The 26,401-nt window shown below is 37.6% G+C and overlaps 1 protein-coding gene across 1 annotated transcript in view; it reads right to left on the bottom strand.

The window, feature by feature from the left end:
- Positions 1-7,906: 7,906 nt before the first annotated feature.
- Positions 7,907-26,401, bottom strand: part of RORB (RAR related orphan receptor B) — a 295,916-nt gene continuing 277,421 nt past the window's right edge. Inside the window, exons 9-10 of the mRNA XM_075318051.1 lie at positions 22,310-22,422; positions 7,907-17,975 (exon numbers count right to left, since the gene is read on the bottom strand). Of these exons, the coding sequence (XP_075174166.1) occupies positions 17,820-17,975; positions 22,310-22,422 (269 nt within the window). The 3' untranslated portion in view covers positions 7,907-17,819. The remainder of the gene's footprint in view (positions 17,976-22,309; positions 22,423-26,401) is intronic.

The following is a 26,401-nucleotide window of genomic DNA, read 5'->3' as shown; positions in this document are numbered from 1 at the left end:
TGTAAGCCTCACAGGCAGGTAGAAAGGAACGCACTATTTTACATTGAGATTCTAGAAAAAAATCGCTTTCACTGTACAGAGCATACATACAGAAGTCATCTTTTATGAGATTAGAGTGGTTTTCTATACAAGATTTCAGGAATCTGGAGATTGTATATATACATCTGCAATCCTGAGATGCCAGAGTTGTGGTTGACGGTAAATTCGTTCTTCACGAGTTAAGAGAATGAGGTTCATCCTGAACATTTCAATTACGCTCAGAATTTTAGTGAGAGCTTAATGACAACTGTAAGATCTGTTATTAGGAGACATGGATATTAGTGACGTCTTTCATCTATCCATAATAGCTCGTAACCAAACATGTGATGCTTTCCATCACAAATTAATGAACCATAAAACTATATAAATATCTCACTAAGCTACATTGCGAGTCCAATAAGTTATTGTTTGTAACATTCAAAGGTGCAGACTCTGAAAAACAGAATTATAATATAATTTAGAAAAAAACAAACACAAATTTTGCTGTATAAGACAGGTCATAATTTAGTATCAGGAAGTCAGTAAACTAAATGAAAGTAGAAAAAAGTAAAATTTAAATTGGGCCTTACTTCTAGAAGACTTAAAGGGAATCTGTCACCAGGCTTTTGCTATCTGATCTGAGAGCAGCATAATGTAGGAAAAGAGATCCTGAATCCAATAATGTATCACTTAGATTACTGGGTGCAGCAGTTCTGACATAATCAGAGCTTTTAGTCTAGTATCCATTGAGTTTTTGATGCTGCAGAATTTCTGAACCATCTCTGTACCTAAAGGCCACTTTACACGCAACGACATCGCTAACGAGATGTCGTTGGGGTCACGGAATTCGTGACGCACATCCGGCATCATTAGTGACGTTGTTGCATGTGAAACACAGGAACGACCATTAACGATCAAAACTACTCACCATATTGTTGATCGTTACCACGTGGCTCTAATCTCAAATATTGTTGCTGCTGCAGGTACAATGTTGTTCATCGTTCCTGCGGCAGCACACATCGCTATGTGTGACACCGCAGGAACGAGGAACAAAATCGTACCTGTGGCCACCGCCATTGAGGAAGAAAGGAGGTGGGCGGGATGTTACGGCCGCTCATCTCTGCCCCTGCGCTTCTATTGGGCGGCCACTTAGTGACGCCGCAGTGACGCTGCACAAACCGCCCCCTTAGAAAGGAGGCGGTTCGCCGGCCACAGCGACATTGCTAAGCAGGTAAGTACGGGTGTTAGCGATGTTGTGCGCCACGGGCAGCGATTTGCCCGTGACGCACAACCGACGGGGGGCGGGTGCTTTCACCAATGACATCGTTAGCAATGTCACTGTGTGTAAAGTGGCTTTTAGTTTACTTGCGTTATTGTAGATATATTTTTGTGTGCATTTTTGATGCTGCGTTCTTTTTGCTTTTTTTGTCTCTGGTGTATCATCCTTTAAATAAGGCTGTATGTAATAAAGTCTATGGGAAAATTTCACACATTAGGCTCTCTATGTACAATGTCTGTAGACAGTGAGCTGCTAATCACAGCAGTGAGTTTGCCAGACTACCTGACCTCTAGTTGACCTAGTCTGGCAATGATAATCATCTGAAGTTAAAACAAGCATAGTAAGTAAACAACAGCACAAAGTATCATAAGAGATACATCACTGAAATCTCTGGGTTAACCCCTGCAGCATGCTGTCTTCAGATTAGATAGCAAAAAAAAGATATTGACATTGTAAAAATATAATGTTTGGAAATGTTTAATAGTGTCTTTATGTCAGTTATCATTAGAAAACAGGAAATAGTTAATCTCCTTTCAATAGTGATATATGTTAAATAAGTGCAATTATGTTAAAACATTAATTTATCATATGTGAGAAACTTTAAAATAATTTATAATATAGCAAAAAATGAAATTAATTTTCCACATTTTTAGCTCTTTGACACATTATTTTCTACTGACTATAATCGTATTTTAATCACCTAAGGCCTCCTTCACATGTCTGTATTTCTGGTACATGTGGCATCCATTTTTTTTCACAGAAATGACAAGTACACATTATAAACTATGGACCTGGTCATATGTTTATTTCTTCACACAGACCATGTAACTGTACAAACCACATGAAGACGTTCATTTTTTACCAGAAGCATGGATGACAAAGGCCAATACAAGTCTATGGGTCTGTGAAAAATACGTACAACCATCCATGTGCTGTACGTATTTAACATTGAAAGTATAGGGGAAGCTTTGTAATATCTTTTACTTTAGCCATACTGGAAAAAACAAGGATGGCACACTGATGGAGAACACTGACGACACGGTACCGTTTTTTCATGTATGTGTTTTATACAGACATTTGAAGGGGGCCTAGGGCAGATCAAGACAATGGTTCCTTTTAATGTCCCAACACATTTAAATGTAATTTATTAAAATAATAAAGACATTTTTTTTATTTGGCTTATGGAGAATTTTCCCACTTTACGTATTGGGTTTCCTAGACATTGTCTATGGCTGGCTGTTACAACTGTGTGGAATAAAAGGTTCAGGAAAATTCTTCTCCTCACCTTTAAATGTTGTATAAACTTTGTAATATATATATATATATATATATATATATATATATATATATATATATATATATATATATATATGTGTGTATATATGAGGAACCATGTAGAATAAAAGGTCAGCAGCACACCGAACCTCCAATAAAAAACTTTCCTTTTTATTAAATTAAGCGGTGCATGTTAAAAAGGCAGTGAAGGAACTGGGTGCAGGATCCCTGGCGGACGACGGCCGTTTCGCGTTAAACACGCTTCCACGAGTCCATTTTTTCTACATGGTTCCTCATACCTACAGCTATCATGCTTCATCAGCGAGCACCCAGAACCGGAGCCTTGCTAAGGAAATACTTCTTCTAATCCGCTCTTCCCCAGGATTGTGGACAGGTTGTATAGTGGTCGGTGCAGAACCACACTTATTTTTTGCATATATATATATATATATATATATATATATATCAGAGCATTTCAGACATTCAGTGTCTAAATTTGAGTGTTGATTACGGTGAAAAATGGATCCTGTTAGTAGTATAACATTTACTATAATAAGATTGTTATTTATCTGTTATATTAGCTAAAATAAGGAATTTTGTTATTGGACTATTTGATTATTTGTTTTGTATCTGGTGCCGAGACTTCAATTATATTAGGCTCTGACCACATTGCCATCATAGACTGTGTTTTTACAAAATCCATTAAGGATACAATGGATACATTTCAATTAATATGATTTTTTATCAGTTTAGTTCAGCCATCACAACCATGTTAGGATTTGCTTTTTACCCTCATATATATATGATAGGTTCACCAAAAAACTTTTTTATTTTTTAATAATTTTTTACTGAACAAAAAAACGTAAAAGACCTAGTGTGAAGTAAAGATTCATTTGAAGAAAGTTACTTTTCCTTTATCTGATGTGTTGATGGAAATCATTCCCTGGGAAAGCACGTTCGGCTCTATGTTTCTGTAGGATGCAATTAAGGCACTACAGATTTTGACCTATACCTAATGTCCTGCCCAACGTACAATAGTATAAGATGATTATGACGATTTTCAGTTCTCTGGCTTTTTTTATATGCTTAATTATGATCTTAGAAAAAACGTACCTTACAAATATTTTTCCCGTATGTTTATCTCAGTACGTTTTTCAAGATTATTTAGATTTAAATACTAATATGACATTGATCACTTTTAGAAAGATGAAAAATATAAGTAATATTCAAGTTTTTATTTACTTTTTTTATAAACATTAATTTAATTGCTATTTTATATAGTGTGGTAAAAAGAGTGATAACATGCAATAACATTTTGTCCTGTATAATAAAGGTGTTTGCCATAGATATGTGAAGAATAGTGATATTGTAAAAAAACACAACTTCGAAGACTGATAAAATGGTGACAAATTTGTACTTTGTTAGTATGATTATGGGAATTGTATTAATTTTTTTAGGGGGCTCATACACTCTAGTTTATTCCAACTTCATACAATCCTGAGTCACATATAACAGTAATGTGGCCCCCATAGAGCCATGCTATAACTGTAGGCATCAATTACAGATGTGCCATGATCCCTTGGATGCTGTATTATGTCATATAAAGACACAACAGCCCATGAAGTGAGACTATGAAGCCAAAGGGACTATGTGCCTCGGTCACTTGTAGTACACAGGTTGGTCATGTACGAGGCCACAATAATAAGTCTTAGCCATTAAAATGGCAGTAGATTCTATTTTTGCCCTTAATACGCTCTTTTACAAACATCAACACCAACATCATCATTGCAATCTATTGATGATTAATTTTGCTAAAGACCTCATATGAGTCCAGCCAAGTTAACAAGCCAACAATAATAACTCCTTCAGGAATAAGTGCAACTCACGTCATTATTTCATGCTTGTGAATATATTTCTACTCTGATAAAGAATGGCTCTATTTGTAAAAGAATACAATGTTACATATCTAATCCTAGTTTACTTACCAACATTGCTGTTGGCAAAATTAGGTCATTCAAGTTCCATTTATGAATGGCCCGACCTTGGAATGCCCCTAAACCTTAATGGCTCTAAATTTACTGGGATAGCTTCCGAAGAGTCAGGACAATCTCGACAAATTTGGGACTGATGTCAACTATCTAAGCTTTGTACTTAAAGTACTTCTCACCAGGTTTTTGCCACCTAATCTAAGAGCAGCATGTTGAAGAGACAGAGACCCTGATTCCCGATGTGTCACTTAAAGCCCCTTTACACACTGAAACTTTCTAGCGATCCCGCCAGCGATCCCAACCTGGCCGGGATCGCTACAAAGTCTCTGGTGAGCTGTCAAACAGGCAAACCTGGCCAACAACGCAACAGCGATCCGGACCTGCAGAACGACCTAGCTAGTCATTGGGGACGTAGTAAAGCAGCTTTTTGAAAGGGAAGTCGCTAACGAAGTCGCTGTAAAGTCCCCTTTACACACTAAAACTTTGCTGCACAGCAGGAAACAAAGGACCAAAGAATGGTCCTGAACGATTTGTAGCGATCACAACTTCACAGCAGGGGCCAGGTCGCTGATGTGTTTCACACACTGCAATGTCGCTGGGGAGGTCGCTATTACGTCACAAAACCGGTGACGTTACAGTGATGTCGTTTGTGATGTTGCAGTGTGTAAAGCCACCTTTACTGGGCTGCTTGCTGTAGTTTTGATAAAATCACTGTGTAATCAATAGGAGATTAGAATTAGAGAACTAGTAAACCAACTACGATTGTCATTTAGCCCCCTCTATTTATGAACTTTGTATAACATCAACCCACCACTTGGCACCATGTACACAGAAAGCTGTCAATCAGTAATGTGTGTGGGGGATGGTTATACAGAACTCAGAATTCAGAGAACAGGTAGATGTGTAGCAGGTAAACTATGTATTTTATCAGACCTACATTCAAACAGACGAGTAGGTGACACACTGGCATCAGGCTCGAATCAGGGTGTCTGACCCTATTTAATGATCATCTCAGTTGAGGTAGCAAAGACCTGGTAGCAGACTCCTCCTAAATAAATTGATTTTTAAATAAAGTATAAATTAATTAGGGTGATTTTAAGACAGGTTATCATTAACATTTTGCTCCATAAGGTTATAATATGTGTAAGTGGGCAAGAACAAAAATCATATTACAATTAATATGAAGTATGGCACAAGTGTTGCCACAAGCGTGTTTCAATGTAGTCATAAACCAATGGTGTAAAAGGCTAAATCTATATGGACAGAGTCATTGTGAGAACAGCACAACATAAATCAATTAGCATTCTACAGCCACTACTATTAATACCAATAACGAATATAATTTTCAATGTTACTAGGATGTTGCTTCATATACTTAAAGTAACTGAGCAGATAGGCTAATATCCAGAATAGCGGCTTCAGTCCTGCCTAATGTCATAGTCTTCAGAAAATACAAAACTGTGATATCTTTTCCAATTTGTCTTTTGATCCTCTATGGGGTTTAGTCTCGCATAGCCTTTTGAGTTGTGATGTTGCTATTAGTGTCTCCTGTATATTCCTTCATACAGTCTCATACATGATCATAATGAGCTGCACAAGCAAAACCAAAAGAAGCGAGAAATAGGTTCACTATATATATATATATATATATATATCTTACACCTTCATTAAAATTGTGAGGTCAGATTAAAAAATTAAGAAAATCAATCCGCAAATGGGATCTTAGCAATATGGAAGAAAAAAATGATGGAACCAGACAGAACGTTAAGAATTATTCTTATAAATTACATAAAGTATTGGGATGGCCAGCCAAAAAGAGCTTTGTACAAAAAAATTACAGGACTTTTCTGTTTTTGAAAATCTCTTTTTGCTACATGAGTCCTCTAAAAATAAGTATCCTGCAGGAGATCCACGCGATCAACGCTAATCTACAGGGAAACCTGGCAGCAAGTGTTCTACTTCACGGCTGGACCACCACAGGAAAAATGACACGTTACATGGTGCAATTCAGGCTGGCTATGTAACTGATAACTGGGCTGGGTCCTCCAACATGAGGTACCCTTTATAATCACTCTTTTGTTCCCATGTCGTATTCCATTTAACAACATAAATTTGATCAAACCTGATCAGAATCATAAACCTAGAATGAATTTGGGGTGTAAAATGTTGCAGTTTTTATCCATCCTGCTTAAACCTGCTGCACATATTAAATATTATGTAGTCATTGTAGAATAATCCATGTACATTCAGCTAAACTACATTACAAAATTATGTAAGAAGGACTAAATTATATAAGCAGGACTAAATTATATGAGCAGGACTAAATTATATGAGCTGGACCAAATAATATGAGCAAGACTAAATTGTATAAGCAGGACTAAATTATTTGAGCAGGACTATATTTTATGAGCAGGACTAAATTATGTGAGCAGCACTAAATTATATAAGCTGAACTAAATTATATAAGCAGGACTAAATTATATGGGCAGGACTAAATTGTATGAGCAGGGCTAAATTATATGAGCAGGACTAAATTATATGAGCAGGACTAAATTATATGAGCAGGACTAAATTATATGAGCAGGACTAAACTGTATGAACAGGGCTAAATTATATGAGCAGAACTAAATTGTATGAGCAGGAATAAATCATGTGAGCAAGACCAAATTATTTGAGCAGGACTAAATTATATGAGCAGGACTAAATTGTATGAGCAGGACTAAATTATATGAGCAGAACTAAATTGTATGAGCAGGACTAAATTATGTGAGCTGGACCAAATTATTTGAGCAGGACTAAATTATATGAGCAGGACTAAATTGTATGAGCAGGACTAAATTATGTGAGTAGGACCAAATTATTTGAGCAGGATTAAATTATATGAGCAGGACTAAATTGTATGAGCAGGACTAATATGAGCAGGACCAAATTATTTGAGCAGGATTAAATTATATGAGCAGGACTAAATTATATAAGCAAGACTATATTATATGAGCAGGACTAAATTATTTGAGCAGGACTAAATTGTATGAGCAGGACCATATTATATGAGAAGGACTAAATTATTTGAGCAGGACTAAATTATATGAGCAGGACTAAATTATATGAGCAGGACTAAATTCTATGAGCTGGATTAAACTGTGTCTCTCTTTGCAATGAACAGGTCATGCCCATGATGATTCCAAATGTTATTGCTGTAGTTTAATCTCTTTGGTGCTAGAGGCAAAGATCCTATGGACCTGTTCAGTAATGGTGATCACACGGGAGATGAGTACAATATTACAAAAGCCCAGAGTTCTCCAGTCCTGATGGCAAATATTGAACAGTAAGACAAGACATCATTGGACAAAGGGCAGAGGATTTAATTACAGGAAATCATTGAAAATATATTAGTTTAAGAGAGTTAAAGCAAGACTAGGTTTTCTGAAATTCAAAATGTTACTTTATACATATTAAGTTCCATAGTAAAATAGAAAGCATCTCATAGGTTGCAAATGTGCTGACACTTTATTATGGTGTAGATCTGGGCTACTGTTTCCCAGAATCTGGTCCTGGCGGACAATAAACATAAATACGTTTGGATAACCTTGATTAAATGTCCTTTATGCTACAATACAAAAATATTTACTCACAAAACATTTGCTATTAGGCTGTACATCATCAACATGTTTGCATTTTAAGGAATTTAACTTACAAGTTGGACAAGTTCCAGTGTGTAAAAGTCTATAAAATTTGTGCTTTCATTAAATACAGAAGCTGTATTATTAGAACGATACATAAGAAATAAAACTTCAGGTTACTATTTAGTATTATTTGAGGATCATGGCTTGCACTTATGGAGTGTTACAAGTAGAATATACTATCACTTTGTGACCAGTTGGCCTCCAGAGGTGCCACAAATGGGACCAGTACAATTCGTAGGTTGGCCCCCATCATGAAGTGCTGGGGTATCCTTGTGATAAACTGTCCTTTTATAAGAAACTGGGCCAGAATTAAACTTTTCTTTACACTTTCAGTAATGTAATTTTCTGTCTTTGTCTAAATAAAGTGCAAACTATGATACCGCCAATATATGTGAACCCAGCCTCAAATAGTGGACATGTTTAGGAATAAATGAATGGAAACAGCTCGGAACAACAATTCTACAGTCGGGAGGTGAACATTGTTTTATTGCATATGTGTCACTGGCAGCGATCTCGGTACCATATGAGTGAAAATCTATATATAAATGACTATAGGGCAATTTTATTTTAAAAGGGTTGCCTGATGCCAAAATATGTTCTGTGGGGGAAAAAATAACAAGTTGCTTCTATGCTCTAATTGTAAAAGGTTATGGATCTCCTGAATTCAGACTGGTTATGTAGTCCCAAAAATGTGTGGGTTTTTATGTAAGCTGGGATGTTATAATACAATTTTTTGTGGCAGAATCTCCCTTCCCTATCCTGTGGGTCAGTGAAATATATTAAGGGACTGGCTGTCTGGTTCGGTTCACTGGCTAAGCCAGTCTCCTTCATTATCACTGCTGATTTGAAGGTAGACAAGAAGAATGGCTTGGCTCATGACCTAAGAAGGACAGTCAGCCCATTTATATACTGTAAGTGCCACCCACATAAGGCTATAACTAGTGATGAATGAACACTACAATGTTCTGGTGCTCAGTACTCATCACGAGCAGTTAATGCTCGGATGGGCACGACTCGAGTACCCGAGTATAATGGAAGTCAAAAGGGAACTTGAGCATTTTTCCTGGAAGTTTTCCAGAAAAATGCTTGAGCTCCCCATTAACGTCCATTTTACTTGTGTACTCGAGTCATGCTCATCCAACTGCTTGTTATGAGTACCGACCACCCGAACATGGTAGTTCTTGCTCATCCCTAGCTTTGACAATTCTTCACAGCTTGCGGGAGAAATTTATAAAGTCCAGGTACAATTGACAGCTAATGAAATTTGCCGATCTGGGAAATTTTCAAATTAGAGAATACTAGTAGGGTGCTTTATTTTATACCATAGAACATGATTTTTAGCATCAAACAACCCTAGTAAGAGGTCCAAGAAATAATAGTAAAATAAAAAGGGCAGATCTAGTGTTCTTACCCCCTGAGAAATATTATATTAATGTATACACATTTTTCCCATGATGTTGCTTGATGGAACACATATTACGTAAAGGCCAACCATACAGACAAACATTTGCCTGCCTCTGTGCTACCAAAAATCAATGCTTAGGACCCATCTTTTGTAAGTGGGAAATGGGAACTAAGAGGTAAGAAGACTACACATGCGTCTTTTGTATGATTTAAATCCCATTACTATATACAATTTAATCATAGATAACTTTGTCTTGTATAAGTCCTCTTAAAACAAAAGGTGACTCCTCACTGCTCCCCACACTGCCCCCTACAGTAATGGAAGGGAAGCGTCTTATCTTGCCTCATGGATGGTAAACTACTCCCTGTAAAATTGAGTTACATACATGAGTTTATCCTTTTTAAAGTATTCTAGCCATACATTTCTACGTTTACTTTGGTTGATCACTTTATACAAAGGTGTCAAGTTCAGAGAAAAAAATGGCTGCCCTATGGATGGAGCTTGCTCCGGAAATCATCCTAGTTGTTTCCAGTTTCTGCCCCTAAACAATGACATACAAAAGTATAGGACTTAATCAGAAATGTTGCAGGAGGATATCTAAAAGTCATGACAAAACTAAGGTCATATGAAGGTAAATTTCCCTACACAGTCAATGTTGAGACTTTTATAGCACACAAAAACAATGCACTGGTCTATTACGGCGCTTAATATTAAACTACTAGTTATTATATTCTCCGAAAAATAAAAATTATTTCAAATATTGATTGGTTTAGAACAAGAATACATTGAATTGCATTTTATTCCCCAAAGAGGCTGACAATATAATCCCCTTGCTTCTGATTTGCTAAGCTCAAAGTCTAATCAAGACAGATACAAGTGATTTTTATGAGCTGGGTTTTACGGCAGACCAGCCTTTAAGGTATAGTCTGCTCTCTGTAGTCTCCCATCTGTCCTTGCCTGCTTTATAATCCTGTTGAAGGTTGCTACTTCAGACAGGAGAATATAAACAGATAGTAAAGTGGAGAAGAGAGGAAATTAATTCTACTGAGGCCCAAAATATGCTTATGAGTCTGACCTTAATGTGGGTTTTCTGAAACAAAGGAGCTATTTTGTTAATCATTCATTTAATTCAAAAATAAAAAGCGGCAGATATTCTTTACACAAAATTACAAAAGACAGCATACATATCCACAATTTTAACAAGTTGGTACTGTGCATTTACAATTATTGCTGCTGTGTTTTAACCATCTTAAAGCACAATTACGAGCCATTGAATTCAAACAGTGCAAACTATGTATATATGACACCAAGCTCTCTCCATCAGTTTGTGTGTGCCTGGTACATTCCCCAAGTGCATGCATCGAGTGTGATGTGTATGTAGTCATAATGGGGCAATGGGATTTTAGGAGCCTTAGTAATAGGGTAACCCTAAATAAAAATGAAAATATTGATCATCTTCTGTGTAGTGATGCAAAATCAGCTTTATAGGTCATGGCACAAGAACACTTTCATACCGGTGAACTATTCCATCAACCAATCATTATTGGTGCAATGTCAGTTGGAGAAGTGCTAAGATTGATTTATGATCAGAATAAGGAACAAGAATAGTGTATGAGCCAATACTTCATTACTATGTCTGGGACACAAGTGGACCTACTAATATCTTGGTCCCGTGTGGCGGAAACGGTTGCACCCGTGGTATGACCACCCTTGTTTCTAATGTTCACTGCTATATAAAGTGCCCATGTGCCATCATTCTACAAATAAGGCTCCTTAGAAGTGACTTCTATATAAATCCATGTTCTTTTTTATTGTTATGGCTGGTGAGGCCCAAGTAACTAAATTGAATTAATAATTTGGATGGATATATGATTTCTCAGGTTTGGAAAAAATAAAGATCAATTGCTGTGGCGTACAAGGTTAAATTATTTCACAGTTAATTTGAGTAGTATGTCAATGTACTTCAGATTTATTTAGCTAATCACAGCTTGGTATGCATAAGTAGATGATTTGGCATAGAAACTGTATTATTTTGCTAATTAGTTAGAGTTTTAATCATTTCTTATCTACTATTGTGTGATGAATGCATTTAATGGTTCTAGTAAGTATGGATTATTTTTTGGATTTAGCTAAAAGGGCATGTATCAAAGACAAAATGTCAGCTGGTTTAGAATTTACTTTGCAGCAGGAAACACATACTAATGTTATACTAGAGTGTGTGTGTGTGTGTGTATATATATATATATATATATTTTTTTTTTTTTATATATATATACCCTCTGGTATATATATATTTATATGTATATATAAATATATACATGCACATTTATATTTATCTTGTGAAGAATATTGGTTTGATGTTCTTCCTAGACTATTTATGACGTTCTCTTAATCTTATAACTTGGCTGTATTCACATCTACAGTAGAGACACCTAGCCTTTTTGCAGAGTCCAGTAAAATTACAGGAATAAATCACAAGATTCTTCTCAATTTTTGGGGGGGTAGAATGTTAGACATCATAACAAGCTCCATTGATCCATTGAAAGTTCATGGGGTTCATCGGGCACTATCCCTCTTTTATCAGATCCGTAAATTTTTTATGACTGAGCAGAAGAAAGGAATTGCTGAACACATACCTAGATAGTAATATGATCATATGGCTCTAAGTACGTATACCATGCATGCAGGCCACCAATGAAAGACCAAGGGCGTATACATAAAGTATGTTCAGTGCTAAAGGTTTTAGCACCATATATGTCCTATCAAGTTGGATACATTTATGACTAATTATATGTAACTTAACTTAAAATACAAATGTTTGAGCAACCCTTGGGGCATATTTATAGAGAAGGTCCTCATAGCCACACTGATGGCACATTTCTTACTTTGGTTCCATGGAGGTGGCAACATGGTCCTCTCATGCTGGACATGTATGACCACGTGTGGTTTAATCCAGCATTTTGAATGGATAAACAAAGGCGACTGTTTGTCATATAATATAATTCAATATATATATTTTTAAGAAACTTTCAAAAATGGTAAGCATTTTTAGGGTGCCACGTAGTGCAAGGAAAATTCAATATTGCTTTAAGAAATGCTAAGAAGGTCTCCCATCAGAGTTTTTAAAAATATTAAGGACTTGGCTTTTGAAATCCTTTGACCATGATGTTATTTATTAGTTAATATCTATTCCTGATTTTTTTTCCAGTTTTTGTTTAATAAGCCATGGTCATTTAAAGGAAAGTTGCATATGTCCTTAAATTTTCTTCACATTGTTTTACAATAAACATCCCTGAGTGGTCAGCAGTGCAACTTCTGCATTATGCAGTGATTGTCATCATGAAGAATAAATGTTACCAAGATTAAGGAAGGTAAATGACAATTCCTTCATCTTTCATAACATGCAACCCTTTAGCCATAATCTTATTTAATGTGCCATAAAGATTTTAAAATGTTTACTTGTCATTTTATCAAGTATCATTTGTGCTTTTGTCAAAAAAAGTGCTTTTCTTTAGCTATCTTTGTAGCTATGCTTCTTAAAATAGGATCAACTAATTAATGTAAAAACATATGGAAAAAAACCCATTTTTTTGGATATCGTCCTTTATTTAAATTTAATACATCACATGTTTAGTAAATTTGATTATATATGTTTCTTATGCTGTTTTTACTGTGAGAATTTTGAATATGAAACACAATTTGTTTTTATTCATTATATTGCGGAGACCAAGATTGTGGTAGTTTCTCAAAAGGCTAATTATGACATACTACATCATTAAAGCCTCAAAAAAAATCTTAAAGTCTATCTTAAAGTATAGATGACTGTGAAGTGTTTAATTGAGCGCTGTTCTATTGCCCTGGTGTTCTAGCAATCTGCAAAGTAATCTACCATTGACAGACAATATGACCCTCGGAAGTCATTCTTGAAACAAAAGGCTCACAGAAGTGACATTTACTCTAAATAGGATTAGGCCCTTGTTGTACATGAAGACATGGTAGACATCTGTCTATAGAATGCCTGGCTATGTCATTTATTTCCATGGAATTATCAAACTAGATAGCCATTAGACATTAGATGAAAAACTTTTGTCAGATTAAAGACAGGTCAAGAAGTGGCTTGTTAGCTCACCCAGGGTAATGAAGTGTATTCATATAGTAGATGTCTTTGTATAGAGTTGGCTGATATATTCCCAATTTTGATTAAAGTAACGGAAATGTAATTTTTATAATTTTTCACTTCACACATAATTTAATAATATATTTCAATGCCATTTTTAAATTATCTTATTGGTAAGTTTGGATGTAGAACAGTATACATTGGCAAATAATACAGACGTTAGAGATGTGTTTCTCAACATCAGTCCTCAAGACCCACCAACAGATTATGTCTTCAGGTCTTCCTCAATATTATACGGGGAATAATTCCATCACCTGTGCAACATTAAAGAAATCCTGTAAACCTGATTGAGGAAAACCTGAAAACATGATCTGTTGGTGGGTCTGTAGGAGTGGAGTTGAGAAACATTGCTTTAGAGGGTCAATCCTGGGTCAATTTGGCAATTAGAAATTTCACGTCATTTACCTACCTGTCCTCTGGGATATGTTAAGCTCTGTCCTATAGTTAACCCTAGAATGCGCAACCATAGAAATCTACAATAGAAAACTAGTAACCTAGCAGGCCTGCGAGGCCCCAGGTATGCGTTCTAGGGATAAAGTTGTACTTTGCCATCTGTGAAATATAACCAAATATTGTTGTGTGGAGATTGGGAAGGCAGTTTTAGCTTCATCATTGGCTGTTTTTGTACTTATCTAATGGCAAATTGGATTCAGTAGTCAAATTATAAAAAAATCTAAGGTATATGTTTAATAATGAAGACTTTAACCATTTCTAATGTTTAGGTTTCACCATGTTCTGGCTGGTGAGGCCACAAAAGACAAAATGTGAAATCCTCATTTAAAAGATTTTTCTATCTGTTGATTTGTTACATTAAGTTACCATATTGTGGATTGCTCACGAGAAAGTCTGGAAAAAAAAGTGTAGAACAGGTGATCTTCCTATTTGTGTGGTTATACAGGGTATCATAGTATTTAGAAATGCTCTATATAATTTTCCTTAGCTTTTATATATTTTCTTTTTATTTTCATGAAATGTCACTAGGATGGTAGTGGTATGTAGGTTACAAGCTGACTGAGTATTAGGTGGTATGTATGATACAAGATGACTGAATGTTAGGTAGTATGTAGGGTACAAGATGACTGCGTATTAGGTGGTATGTAGGGTACAAGATGACTGCGTATTAGGTGGTATGTAGGGTACAAGATGACTGAGTATTAGGTGGTATGTAGGGTACAAGATGACTGCGTATTAGGTGGTATGTAGGGTACAAGATGACTGAGTATTAGGTGGTATGTAGGGTACAAAATGATTGAGTATTAGGTGGTATGTAGGGTACAAAATGACTGAGTATTAGGTGGTATGTAGGGTACAAGATGACTGAGTAGTAGCTGGTATGTAGGGTACAAGATGACTGAGTATTAGGTGGTATGTAGGGTACAAAATGATTGAGTATTAGGTGGTATGTAGGGTACAAGATGACTGAGTATTAGGTGGTATGTAGGGTACAAGATGACTGAGTATTAGGTGGTATGTAGGGTACAAAATGACTGAGTATTAGGTATTGTTAGATGACCTTAGTAAAGCTGCACAGGTAACTTGTATATTTATTGCTATAGGTTGCTACAGATTATTAGACAAGATACAGGACTGTGTAGCTGACACTTGTGTCATACTGCTTATTTTATGTTACATAATTCAAAGACAGCAGGAAGAAATGAAGTGTAAGGGGACATGTCACTTGTTTAAGGGCCACCAAAATAACTACCCTGCTGGATGGTGTAGTAAAATACAAGTTTAGACATTACTAGCAAGAAATTAATACTCCAATGCTATGAAAATTAGGCTTTTGTTCTCCATAAATGTGGATATAAATTTCAAAGAATGATGCAATTGCAAAATTGAGCATTAATTCTCTGCATTATTCCCTGTCTAGGATCACCAGCATGGGTTTGTTGATGTCTATTGAGCGCTTCATAAAACAGAGGCATGACAGACTAAAAAGATGTCAGCCGAGCTCATGGGGGTAAGACTAGGTGAGGAGTACGGAAGAGAATCGGTGCATTACCCAGGAATCATCCCAACCTCATGGACTTTTATTTATAAATTCAATGTTGCTTTTCTCATTAATGGGATATTTATATGTACTATCAAGGTATATGTAGACTTGCCCGTTAATGTCACTTATTTGGTGACTCTAAAGCTCCTGCCATGTTCCTTTTGAAATGAAGATATGGATCAAGGGTCGGTCATGTCACTTACTCATAAGATGTTGCCATCACAAATACTTAAAGAGATATTCTCATCTCCAAGATCCTATCCCAATATGTAGTAAGTGTAATAATAACAATAATATTTGAAAATACCTCCAATTAGAAATGTAGTATAGTTTTCCTGATTAGCTGTCAGTCACCTCATGTGCAGGGCATTAACTATCACTGTATGTGTGGTCGTAACCATGGATGCCTAAGCTGCAATGCCCAACACATGAGGTAAGAGACATGGCTATATCTGGTTCTTTACAGTTAGAGCAGTCAGACTGTGGAATGCCCTACCACAAGAGGTAGTAATGGCAGATACTATAACAGCTTTTAAAAAAGGGCTGGATGATTTCCTCAGTACACACAACATTGTTGGTTATAAATGACTTAGGGACAAAATGTAGAATTGGTGGAGGAAGGTTGAACTACTAGATGGACCTAGGTCTTTTTTCAACCTAAGTAACTATGTAACTAATATCAGGAGAACTATACTATATTTCTAAGTGGTGGTATGTGCTAATTTTATATTATTATTATTATTGTTATTATTATTAAAGCCACCACATATTGGGATAGGTTATTGGAGATGGGAATACCCCTTTAAGTAGTGAAAACACCAATGCAATTTTGCTGGTTTTTCACAAATTGATAACTTGTTTCCAACACCTGTATGGTCCGAGCTTACCTATATTAAATCTGGCACAAACATCTCCAGTTTTAAGGGTTTGAGCTATTAATGTATTTATTGTGTTTTTATGTGTTTAAAAACAGCTGTATATCTGAAGTACAAAGGTACATACTATGAAGAAGTCAGTAGAAATATACAGTATATTATCCTTAAAACTATATCTTGTTCTTTTATCATTTACAAGAGCCTGTACCGCCTTTGTACTTCATCAGTTGGAGAAGGATACTGGTTTCTGGATGGGAGAGTTGCGTCATTTTCAACCATTACACACCTGGCATGCTTTTTACTGTACATAACCCAATGTGACATTTTTACCATTTGGTAGGTATACAATACATTGGCAATTTTTGTTCAAACAATGGCTTCTTTGATTGAAACTTGATTGCCCAAACATAAATTAAATACATAAATTCAAGGGGGAAAACACAACATCATCAAAGAAAGACATAAAGAAAACTTGCAGAGTGGGAGTGTAAGTACAGGAATACACCACAGCAAAGGTGCAGTTATCGGTGAGTATATATATATATATATATATATATATATATATATATATATATATATATACATATACACCATTACCATCTACACATGCATCTAAAACATAGAAAAAAGTCAAATTCACTTAAATTAGAGATGAAACAGTAATCCAGAAAGAAGAGTAATACTGTAGAAGTATATGCTCATAATGATATCTACAATAAAATTCTATAAATTGTCGTCTCTCAAATTATATATATAAAAAAAAGTAAATACACCCAGTGTTCTATATATATTAAGATAAATGCTTCGGCTACCAGAGGACTTTGCAATACCTTTTATTTTCTGCAGCGGCCTCTGGCAACAAAAGTGTTAAAACGGTCAGTTCCAAAGGAAAACCAAACAGTTAATTAGAAGAAGAGAAAGAGAGCCCCACGCAGAGGTGCATATTTACATTCTTCAAACTGTAGCGGTGAAAAATAATTCTAATAAGTGCAGGACATTCCTAGTGCTGCTGTAGTGATGTTTGTTTTTCGTTTCTTTTGTGGTTTTCATCAGTCCTTTTGAGCACATTTCTTTTGTCTTAGTAGTGATGCATTCCATAGCTAAGTGAAAAATCCCACTGTCTTCACTTGCAGCCAGTGCTTGAGTCAGGATTAAATAGCTCCTTGTACAATGGAGGGAATAGAGTATTCACTATCTCTGGGTGAGATTGCTTAAATACCTGCAGCTTCTCTCCATGTAAGTTGCAAAGTGCAGTTATGTTTGGTATCTTGGCTATTAACTGTGAAGAAATGAAAAAGGTAGTTAATATAGCAATCAATCCACACTGTATCGTGATGCGTGAAACTGTCTCATTGCCCACCTGACGGTCTACGGTCTCTATTACAATTTTCTATATCAACACAAGAGGACTTTTGCATGTTTTGGATCGGCTGCAAAACTTTTTAGGTAAAGCTGACCTGAAGTGCACATTCTTAAGGAGTAATGCAAGAAAATTCAATGGTATCCAGCTCACCTGTTCCTCCAAGTGCACGGCATCTGTCCAAGGCAATCCAAGATAAAGAACTTTGTTCCAGCACATAAGGAGTATGAACTTCTTTTTATTGGAAACATATAGTAAAAAACACACACGGATGGTAGGTGAAAAAACAACAAACACCGGTTTATGTGTTTCGAGGCTGACGCCTCTTAATCATAACCAACCGGTGTTTCTGGGGCCAGTTTGCTGTTTTTTTACCTACCATCCGTGTGTGTTTTTTACTATATTTCTCCAATAAAAAGAAGTTCATACTCCTTATGTGTTGGAACAAAGTTCTTTATCTTATTCTTAAGGAGTAGAAGGTCTTCTGCCAAATCCCTTAGGCCCCCTTTACACGTCCATGTAAAAAAGCGATGTTTTGCAGTGTAATGCATATATGTGTCAGTGTGTGTGTTCCATGTGCTGTTCATATGACATCAGGATAGTACACGGATAGCATGAACTTGTATACTTACTTATCCCGGGCGCTGCTGTCACACTTGCCTTTAGGTATGCGGTCAATGCAGTGCCTATTCATGAGCATAATGAGCGGGCCCAGAAATAAGTGATACAGCAGTGCCGGAGACAGGTAAGTATACATTTTTTTTTTAAGTGACGTGTTTTCTTTGGTACATGTCGCACTGATGTCACATACACCACATCAGTGTGTGGTCCTTGTGACACCTGTGCTGCCGGCAGAAAACGGACATGTAGCCATCTGGAGCACACAGACACATGTGTGCTCCACACGGACACAAGGTCCGTGTAAAAACAAAGACATGTGCGCAAACCCATTGAATTTACGGTCTTCGTGTGATCGTGTCTCAGTGCAGAAAGGGACGTCACATGAACCGGAAATACGGACATGTGAAGGGGCCTTAGGTAGTGTCTTTTCTCCTGCATACACAAAGGATTGAACAGATCCCCAGTCTTTTTCTCCATCACATCTATTTGGGTACACTAGGGAGGGTTACATATGTAATGGCTCTCTAAGTGCGCTTAGGTATATGTAAATATTAAATATATGAATTTGTAATTGAATTAAGTCTACAATTGAAAATGAATACCTCTGTGGTAGAAAAATAATATATAACTATACTGTATATATACACATTTATATATTATATAGTTATATATATATATATATATATATATATATATATATATATATATATATATATATATATATATATATATGCACTTATTGGTTACAGAATCATGATAGCATTAAGTAGCTGAAAGAAAAGAAGAGAAGTAGTATAAAGTGAGATAAATTATGAAAAATGAAGAAAAACGGGGAGAGTGAGTAGCCATATAGTCACATAGATACAGTGGGTAATATAACTATTTGATTCATTGCTGATTGCAAGTTTTCCCACCTACAAACAATAGAGAGGTCTCTAATTCTTATCATAGGTACATTTCAACTGTGACAGACAAAATAAAAAAAAAATCCAGGAAATCACATTGTGTGATTTTTAAATAATTAATTTACATTTTATTGCATGAAATAAGTATTTGATACAATAGAAAAAGAGAACTTAACATTTGATGTAGAAGCCTGTGTTTGCAATTACAGAGGTCAGACTTTTTCTGTAGCTCTTGACCAAGTTTGCACACACTGCAGCAATGATTTTGATCTACTCCTCCATACAGATTTTCTCCAGATCTTTCAGGTTTTGGGGCTGTCGCTAGGCAATATTGAGTTTCAGCTCCCTGCTAAGATTTTCTATTGGGTCCAGGTCTGGAGACTGGCTAGGTTATTTTAGGACCTTGAAATGCTTCTTACGGAGCCACTCCTTAGTTGACCTGGCTGTGTGTTTCAGGTCCTTGTCATGCTGGAAGACCCAGCCATGACCCATCTTTGATGCTCTTACTGAGGTAAGGAGGTTGTTAGCCAAATTCTCTTGATACATGACCCCATCTGTTCTCCCTTTAATATGGTGCAATTGTCCTGTTCCCTTTGCAGAGAAGCACCTCCAAAGTGTTATGTTTCTACCACCATGCTTCACGGTTGGGACAATATTGTTGTGGTTGTACTCATACTGCACTTCTTCCTCCAAACAGAGCGAGTGGAGTTGATACCAAAAAGTTCTATTTTGGTCTTATCTGGTCACATAACATTCTCCCATATCTCCTGTGGATTATCCAGATGGTCACTGATGAACTTGAAAAGGGCCTGGACATGTTCAGGTGTGAGCAGGGGGACCTTGTGAGCCCTAGAGGATTTTAATCCAATACGGCGTAGTGTATTACTAATAGTAATCTTTGAGATTGTGGTCCCAGCTCTCTTCAGGTCATTGACCTTGTCCTCCTGTGTAGTTCTGGGCTGATTCCTGACCCTTCTTAGAATCATTCTTACCCCACGAGGCGAGATGTTGCATGGAGCCCCAGACCGAGTAAGATTGACAGTCATCTTGTGTTTCTTCCATTTTCTAATAATTGGCCCAACAGTTGTTGCCTTCTCACCAAGCTGCTTGCTTATTGTCCTGTAGCCTATCACAGTATTGTGCAGGTCTATAATTTTGTCCCTGGTCTCCTTAGACAGCACTTTGGTCTTGGCCATAGTGGAGAGTTTGGAGTGTGATTGACTGATTGAGTGTGTAGAAAGGTGTCTTTTATACAGGTAACAAGTTCAAACAGGTGCAATTAATACAGATAATAAGTGCAGAGTAGGAGGGCTTCTTAAAGAAAAAAATAACAGGCCTGTGAGAGCCAGAATTCTTGCTGGAAGGTAGGTGACTTATTTCATGCAATAAAATGCAAATTATTTAAAAATAATACAATGTGATTTTCTTAAATTTTTGGGGGAGATGCTATCTTTCACAAGTAACATGTACCTACAATAAAAATTACAGACCTCACCATTTTTTGTAGGTGGGAAAACTTGCAAAATTGGCAGTGTATCAAATACTTATTTTCCACACTGTATACACTGTATATGTATATATAGAACATGCAGACACAAATAGTGCATGGCAAATTATCACATATTAAATATTGTGAACCTGCAGACAAATAAAATTATTTTATATGTAGTATATATAAATCTGTAGTGGAATATAATAGTAAATGTCCACATTTTTATTGGAATTGCCAAAGTACTGTAAGTATCAAAGCATGAATCTGTTAAAAGATAAGTGATAGGTGCTTAGTGTTCAGAAGTAATGCTTTAAGTAAAGCTGTCATGTAAAAGGAAGCAAAGTTATACATGCTCCTAGTGAATTTTCTGAAGAGGCCACTCACACTGCAATCCCCCCTGTCTTTCATATCTAATACGGGAGATTCCAGAGATGCTGAGATAAGAAGAGGCTGCTCACACTGCTGTCCACCCTGTCTTTCATATCTAATACGGAGGACTCCAGAGGTGCTGAGGTAAGAAGAGGCTGCTTATACTGCTGTCCATCCTGTCTTTCATATCTAATAGTGAAGATTCCAGAGATGCTGAGATAAGAAGAGGCTGCTCACACTGCTGTCCACCCTATATTATCCCAATCTTCTACTGGAGATACCATGTCTTTCTGATCTAATACTGGAAATACCAATGGAGCTAAGATAAGAAGAGGCCTCTTATGCTGTTGTCCACCATGTCTTTCTGATCTAATAATGGAGACACTAGGGGTGTTCAGGGAAAAAGAGTCGTCTCACACTGAAGATATGTTTTGCTAAGTTTTCTTTTTCTATTTTTGCATTAGGTCTAAAGATTCATGGTACCAATAAAAATTTGTTGTAATGATGATTCAGTTATTCAATTATTAGATATTGTTTCTGTAAAATAAAAAATACATAAAAAGTAATAACAAGAAAATAGAATATTAAGACCCTAAATCATAGAAAAGTATGTCTTCTTGTCAATGCACATACAGTATATAAAGTATAAAGCACATCATGTGAAATGTAGTGCCCCACTAACCCCTGTAAAAAAATGTTTAGTTAAACATGTATGGCTCTGATGCCTTTTAACACTGTTATGTGCTATCACACAGCCTACAGTCTCTCGAACAATATTTTCTAGACACTTGTCATGTGTTATTTAAGTTCAGGATGTCACTGCTGTATTTCTACATGAAAATGCACTTCTTATGACTAGCACATACCTTTGCCAATGTCTCATCATCTAAGTGGTTCTTCTGAATCACATGCTGAAGTGCAAAATATATTCTCTCTTGAAGCTTTTGAACTTTCCTCGGTTCTAGAAGCCATGGCCGTTCTAAACAGTTAAAAAAGAGATATATGCAATTGATTTCTAAGGTCAGTTACCTGCATAGTCTTAAAAAGATGTTTACCGAAAGCAACATTTGTCCTTTCCATTAACCTAGCACTATGTTCACGTTCATCACTGTATAGTGGAAATAAAATAAACATCTACAATGTACTGCTAGGGAGTGAACAAAATGCATGTCTTCTTCCATCATAGTATTGACAACGATATGACTTATTTCTTAACTCGTTTATGTGGCAGTATACAATTATAGAAAATCTGTCACCAGGTTTATGCTACCTAATCAGAGAGCAGCATGAGGTAGGGGCAGAGATCCTGATTCCAGAGATGTGTCACTTACTAGTTTTGACAAAATTAACGTCTTATCTGCTGCAGATCTAAGGGGTACTTTGCAAGCTGCGACATCGCTATTGCGATATCGTCGGGGTCAAATCGAAAGTGACGCACATCCGGCGCCGGTAACGACGTCGCAACGTGTAAAGCCTAGATGCGCCGATAAACGACGCAAAAGCGTCGAAAATCGGTGATTTGTGTAGCGTCGGTCATTTTTATAATGTCGCACCAATAGGAGATACGAGTTCCTCGCTCCTGCGGCAGCACACATCGCTGTGTGTGAAGCCGCAGGAGCGAGGAACATCTCCTTACCTGCCTCCACCGCCAATGCGGAAGGAAGGAGGAGGGCGGGATGTTTATGTCCTGCTCATCTCCGCCCCTCCGCTTCTATTGGCCGCCTGCCATTTGACGTCGCTGTGACGGCGCACAACCCGCCACCTTTGGAAGGAGGTGGGTTGCCAGCCAGAGCGACGTCGCAGGGCAGGTATGTGCATGTGAAGCTGCTGTAGCGATAATGTTCGCTATGGCAGCTATCACAAGATATCGCATGTGCGACGGGGGCGGGTACTATCGCGCTCGGCATCGCTAGTACCCCTAACACTTCAGCTCTGTATAACCTCGCACATCACAGACAACTTTGTGTGTACACTGTGCATAGGCAGAAAGCTGCTAATGAGTTGTGTGGACAAGGTTATACAGAGCTCATGAACATGGAGGCAGCAAGTTTACTAGTTCTCTAGTGATAATTTCCTGCTAATAAAACAGTAATTTTATCAAAACTCCAGCAAGTAGTCCATTAAGTGACATATTACTGGAATCAGAGTCTCTGTTTCTACATGATACTGGTCTCAGGATAATAACAGAATGGAGAAAAGGGATAACCGCACTGCCGTGGAGATAATCAGGGGATGAATCCAAGGGTTAATCTTCGTGATTTTTATTTTTCTATGCATTTCAGAGTCTTGACTGAATCCTTCATCAGGAATCAAAAAATACTGATTTTGATTCCTGATGAAGGAGTCAGTCAAGACTCTAAAACGTGTAGAAAAATACAAATCACGAAGATTAACCCTTGAATTCATCTCCAGATTATCTCCATAGCAACGCGGTTAACCATTTTCTCCCTTCTATTATCCTGTATCTGCTGGGTGTCCGGCAGCCTATGTGGTTCATGTTATACTCTAACGGCAGTTTTGACCCTCACAACTCCCCGAGGTGTTGCTAAGCCCTTTTTATCTCATGCTATAGGGATAAGACATCATTTGCGCCTTTTGTCTCCTCCAGAATTTGTTCTACAGATTAATGAAGAGGCATGCACCGTCCAATCCAGATTCATGAAGAGTTGTGCACCGCCCACTGCAGATTCATGAAGAGGCATGTATCGCCCACTCCAGATTCATGAAGAGGCATGCACCGTCTAATCCAGATTCATGAAGAGGTGTGCAGTGCCCACTCCAGATTCATTAAGAGGTGTGCACTGCCCACTCCAGATTCATGAAGAGGTGTGCACTGCCCACTCCAGATTCATGAAGAGGTGTGCACTGTCTAATCCAGATTCATGAAGAGGCATGCAAGGTCTAATCCAGATTCATGAGGAGGCATTTACCGCCCACTCCAGATTCATGAAGAGGTGTGCAGTGCCCACTCCAGATTCATGAAGAGGTGTGCAGTGCCCACTCCAGATTCATGAAGAGGTGTGCAATGCCCACTCCAAATTCATGAAGAGGCATGCACTGTCTAATCCAGATTCATGAAGAGGCATGTATTCCCCACTCCAGATTCATGAAGGGGCATTCACCGTCTAATCCAGATTCATGAATAAGCATGCACCGTCTAATCCAGATTCATGAAGAGGTGTGCACTGCCCACTCCAGATTCATGAAGAGGTGTGCAATGCCCACTCCAGATTCATGAAGAGGCATGCACGGTCTAATCCAGATTCATGAGGAGGCATGTATCGCCCACTCCAGATTCATGAAGAGGCGCGCACCGTCTAATCCAGATTCATGAAGAGGCATGCACCGTCTAATCCAGATTCATGAAGAGGTGTGCACTGCCCACTCCAGATTCATGAAGAAGCATGCACCAGCACATGAATCGGGAGCATCTGACTCAAGCACGCCCCCTTGTCAACAACAGCATGAGCAATGCTGGTCTTGATGAATTACAAGGCCAATTGTAATTGTATTTATGCAGTTTAAGGAATGACACACTTGCCTAATTTTTAGCATTGAGTTCCCAGTACACAAGCAAGTGTCTCATTATTATATTCTATAGATATATACATATTATCCCTACCTGCTTTGGATGTGACCTTAAGAGACTCAGTAGTTTATTGCACATCCATCATACAAAAAGATAAAATCCATACACTTTACACCATTATGCTCTGTATTTTCTTATACATTATATATCAATTGTCTCCAAGAAAATGTGACTTTCAGCTGTCAGATCATAAAAGTGAAAACCGACAGCAGAGAGGAAGATAAAACAATCCCAAAGACTCCTTTTAATGTTTTAAACTAGTGGAACATGTCGTATCCTACTCGATCAATTTGAGCTTTCCTTGTATTATTGTTGATTCATTCTATCTATTAATGTAAAAAAAAATTGTCACTCACTCCACTAATAATATATAAAACATACATATCATGTAAAATCATACATTTTACTCGTACATTTTGCTCAGAAACGCAGTACAGTCTATATACCCTCCCGGTGCTACTTAAAGGGGATTTCCAGACTCAACATACATTTCAGCATTCACTTTATGTGACTGCAGATTGTTGAATCCTAACAATGTGCAATATGCCCACTCTCTGAATTCCCTTCCGCTGCCTCTTTGATCAAGCAGTCACGTCAAAGTAAGTAGGCAATTTGCTGTCATGTGCTGAATGTGGAGACATGAAGGTCAGTGGGTGCTCTTGTCCGCTGGCCTGTCTTTAGAAAGGCTGCACAGACCGGTACTCATCCCAATAAATGCCTGTACTCCTTCCCGTCGACAGAACACTACTCAGACAACGCAGGGTGAGGATACCATACTCTGGTAACACCATATTAAGTCACCAACAGGCAAAAGCATATAGTACGTTCCCAACAAGGACACAAGATGGTGCAAGTGACAGAGTTTCATCCTTCTACTGGCTCATCTGGGATTAGAACCTCAGGGCATCCAAAGCCACTACCCCAGCCAGCAGCACCCTACTTCTTGTGACCATCCACTAGAAGGTAGCGGCCAGGTTAGGAAGCTGACCAAGCGCAGCAAGGTATCTGAGCAGGTGATCAGATTGCTTTGACCTGTGTTCTCCAAATGAATTTGTAGTCTCACTGTTGGGCAGTGGAGCAGTTCTATAATCCACCAGCTGGAACCATGGACCCTAGGCTGAAGTCCCGTAGAATCACACCGATAACAGGAGCACGCCCCTTTTTTATATCTCTCAGATCCCATTTCAGGGCATTGTGCACCACAGGATTAGTGGGAGATGGCTATTCCCTTATTGGTCACTAGCTCAAGCCGACTGCATAATTCTCCTCTGAATGATGCAGTCTTAAGCTGGTGTCACACACAGCGACAACGACGTCGCTGCTACGTCACCATTTTCTGTGACGTTGCAGCGACGTCCCGTCGCTGTCG

Source organism: Anomaloglossus baeobatrachus, chromosome 1 (genome assembly GCF_048569485.1).
Source record: "Anomaloglossus baeobatrachus isolate aAnoBae1 chromosome 1, aAnoBae1.hap1, whole genome shotgun sequence".
Classification (NCBI taxonomy): domain Eukaryota; kingdom Metazoa; phylum Chordata; class Amphibia; order Anura; family Aromobatidae; genus Anomaloglossus; species Anomaloglossus baeobatrachus.
This window is presented reverse-complemented; position numbering and strand designations above follow the sequence as displayed.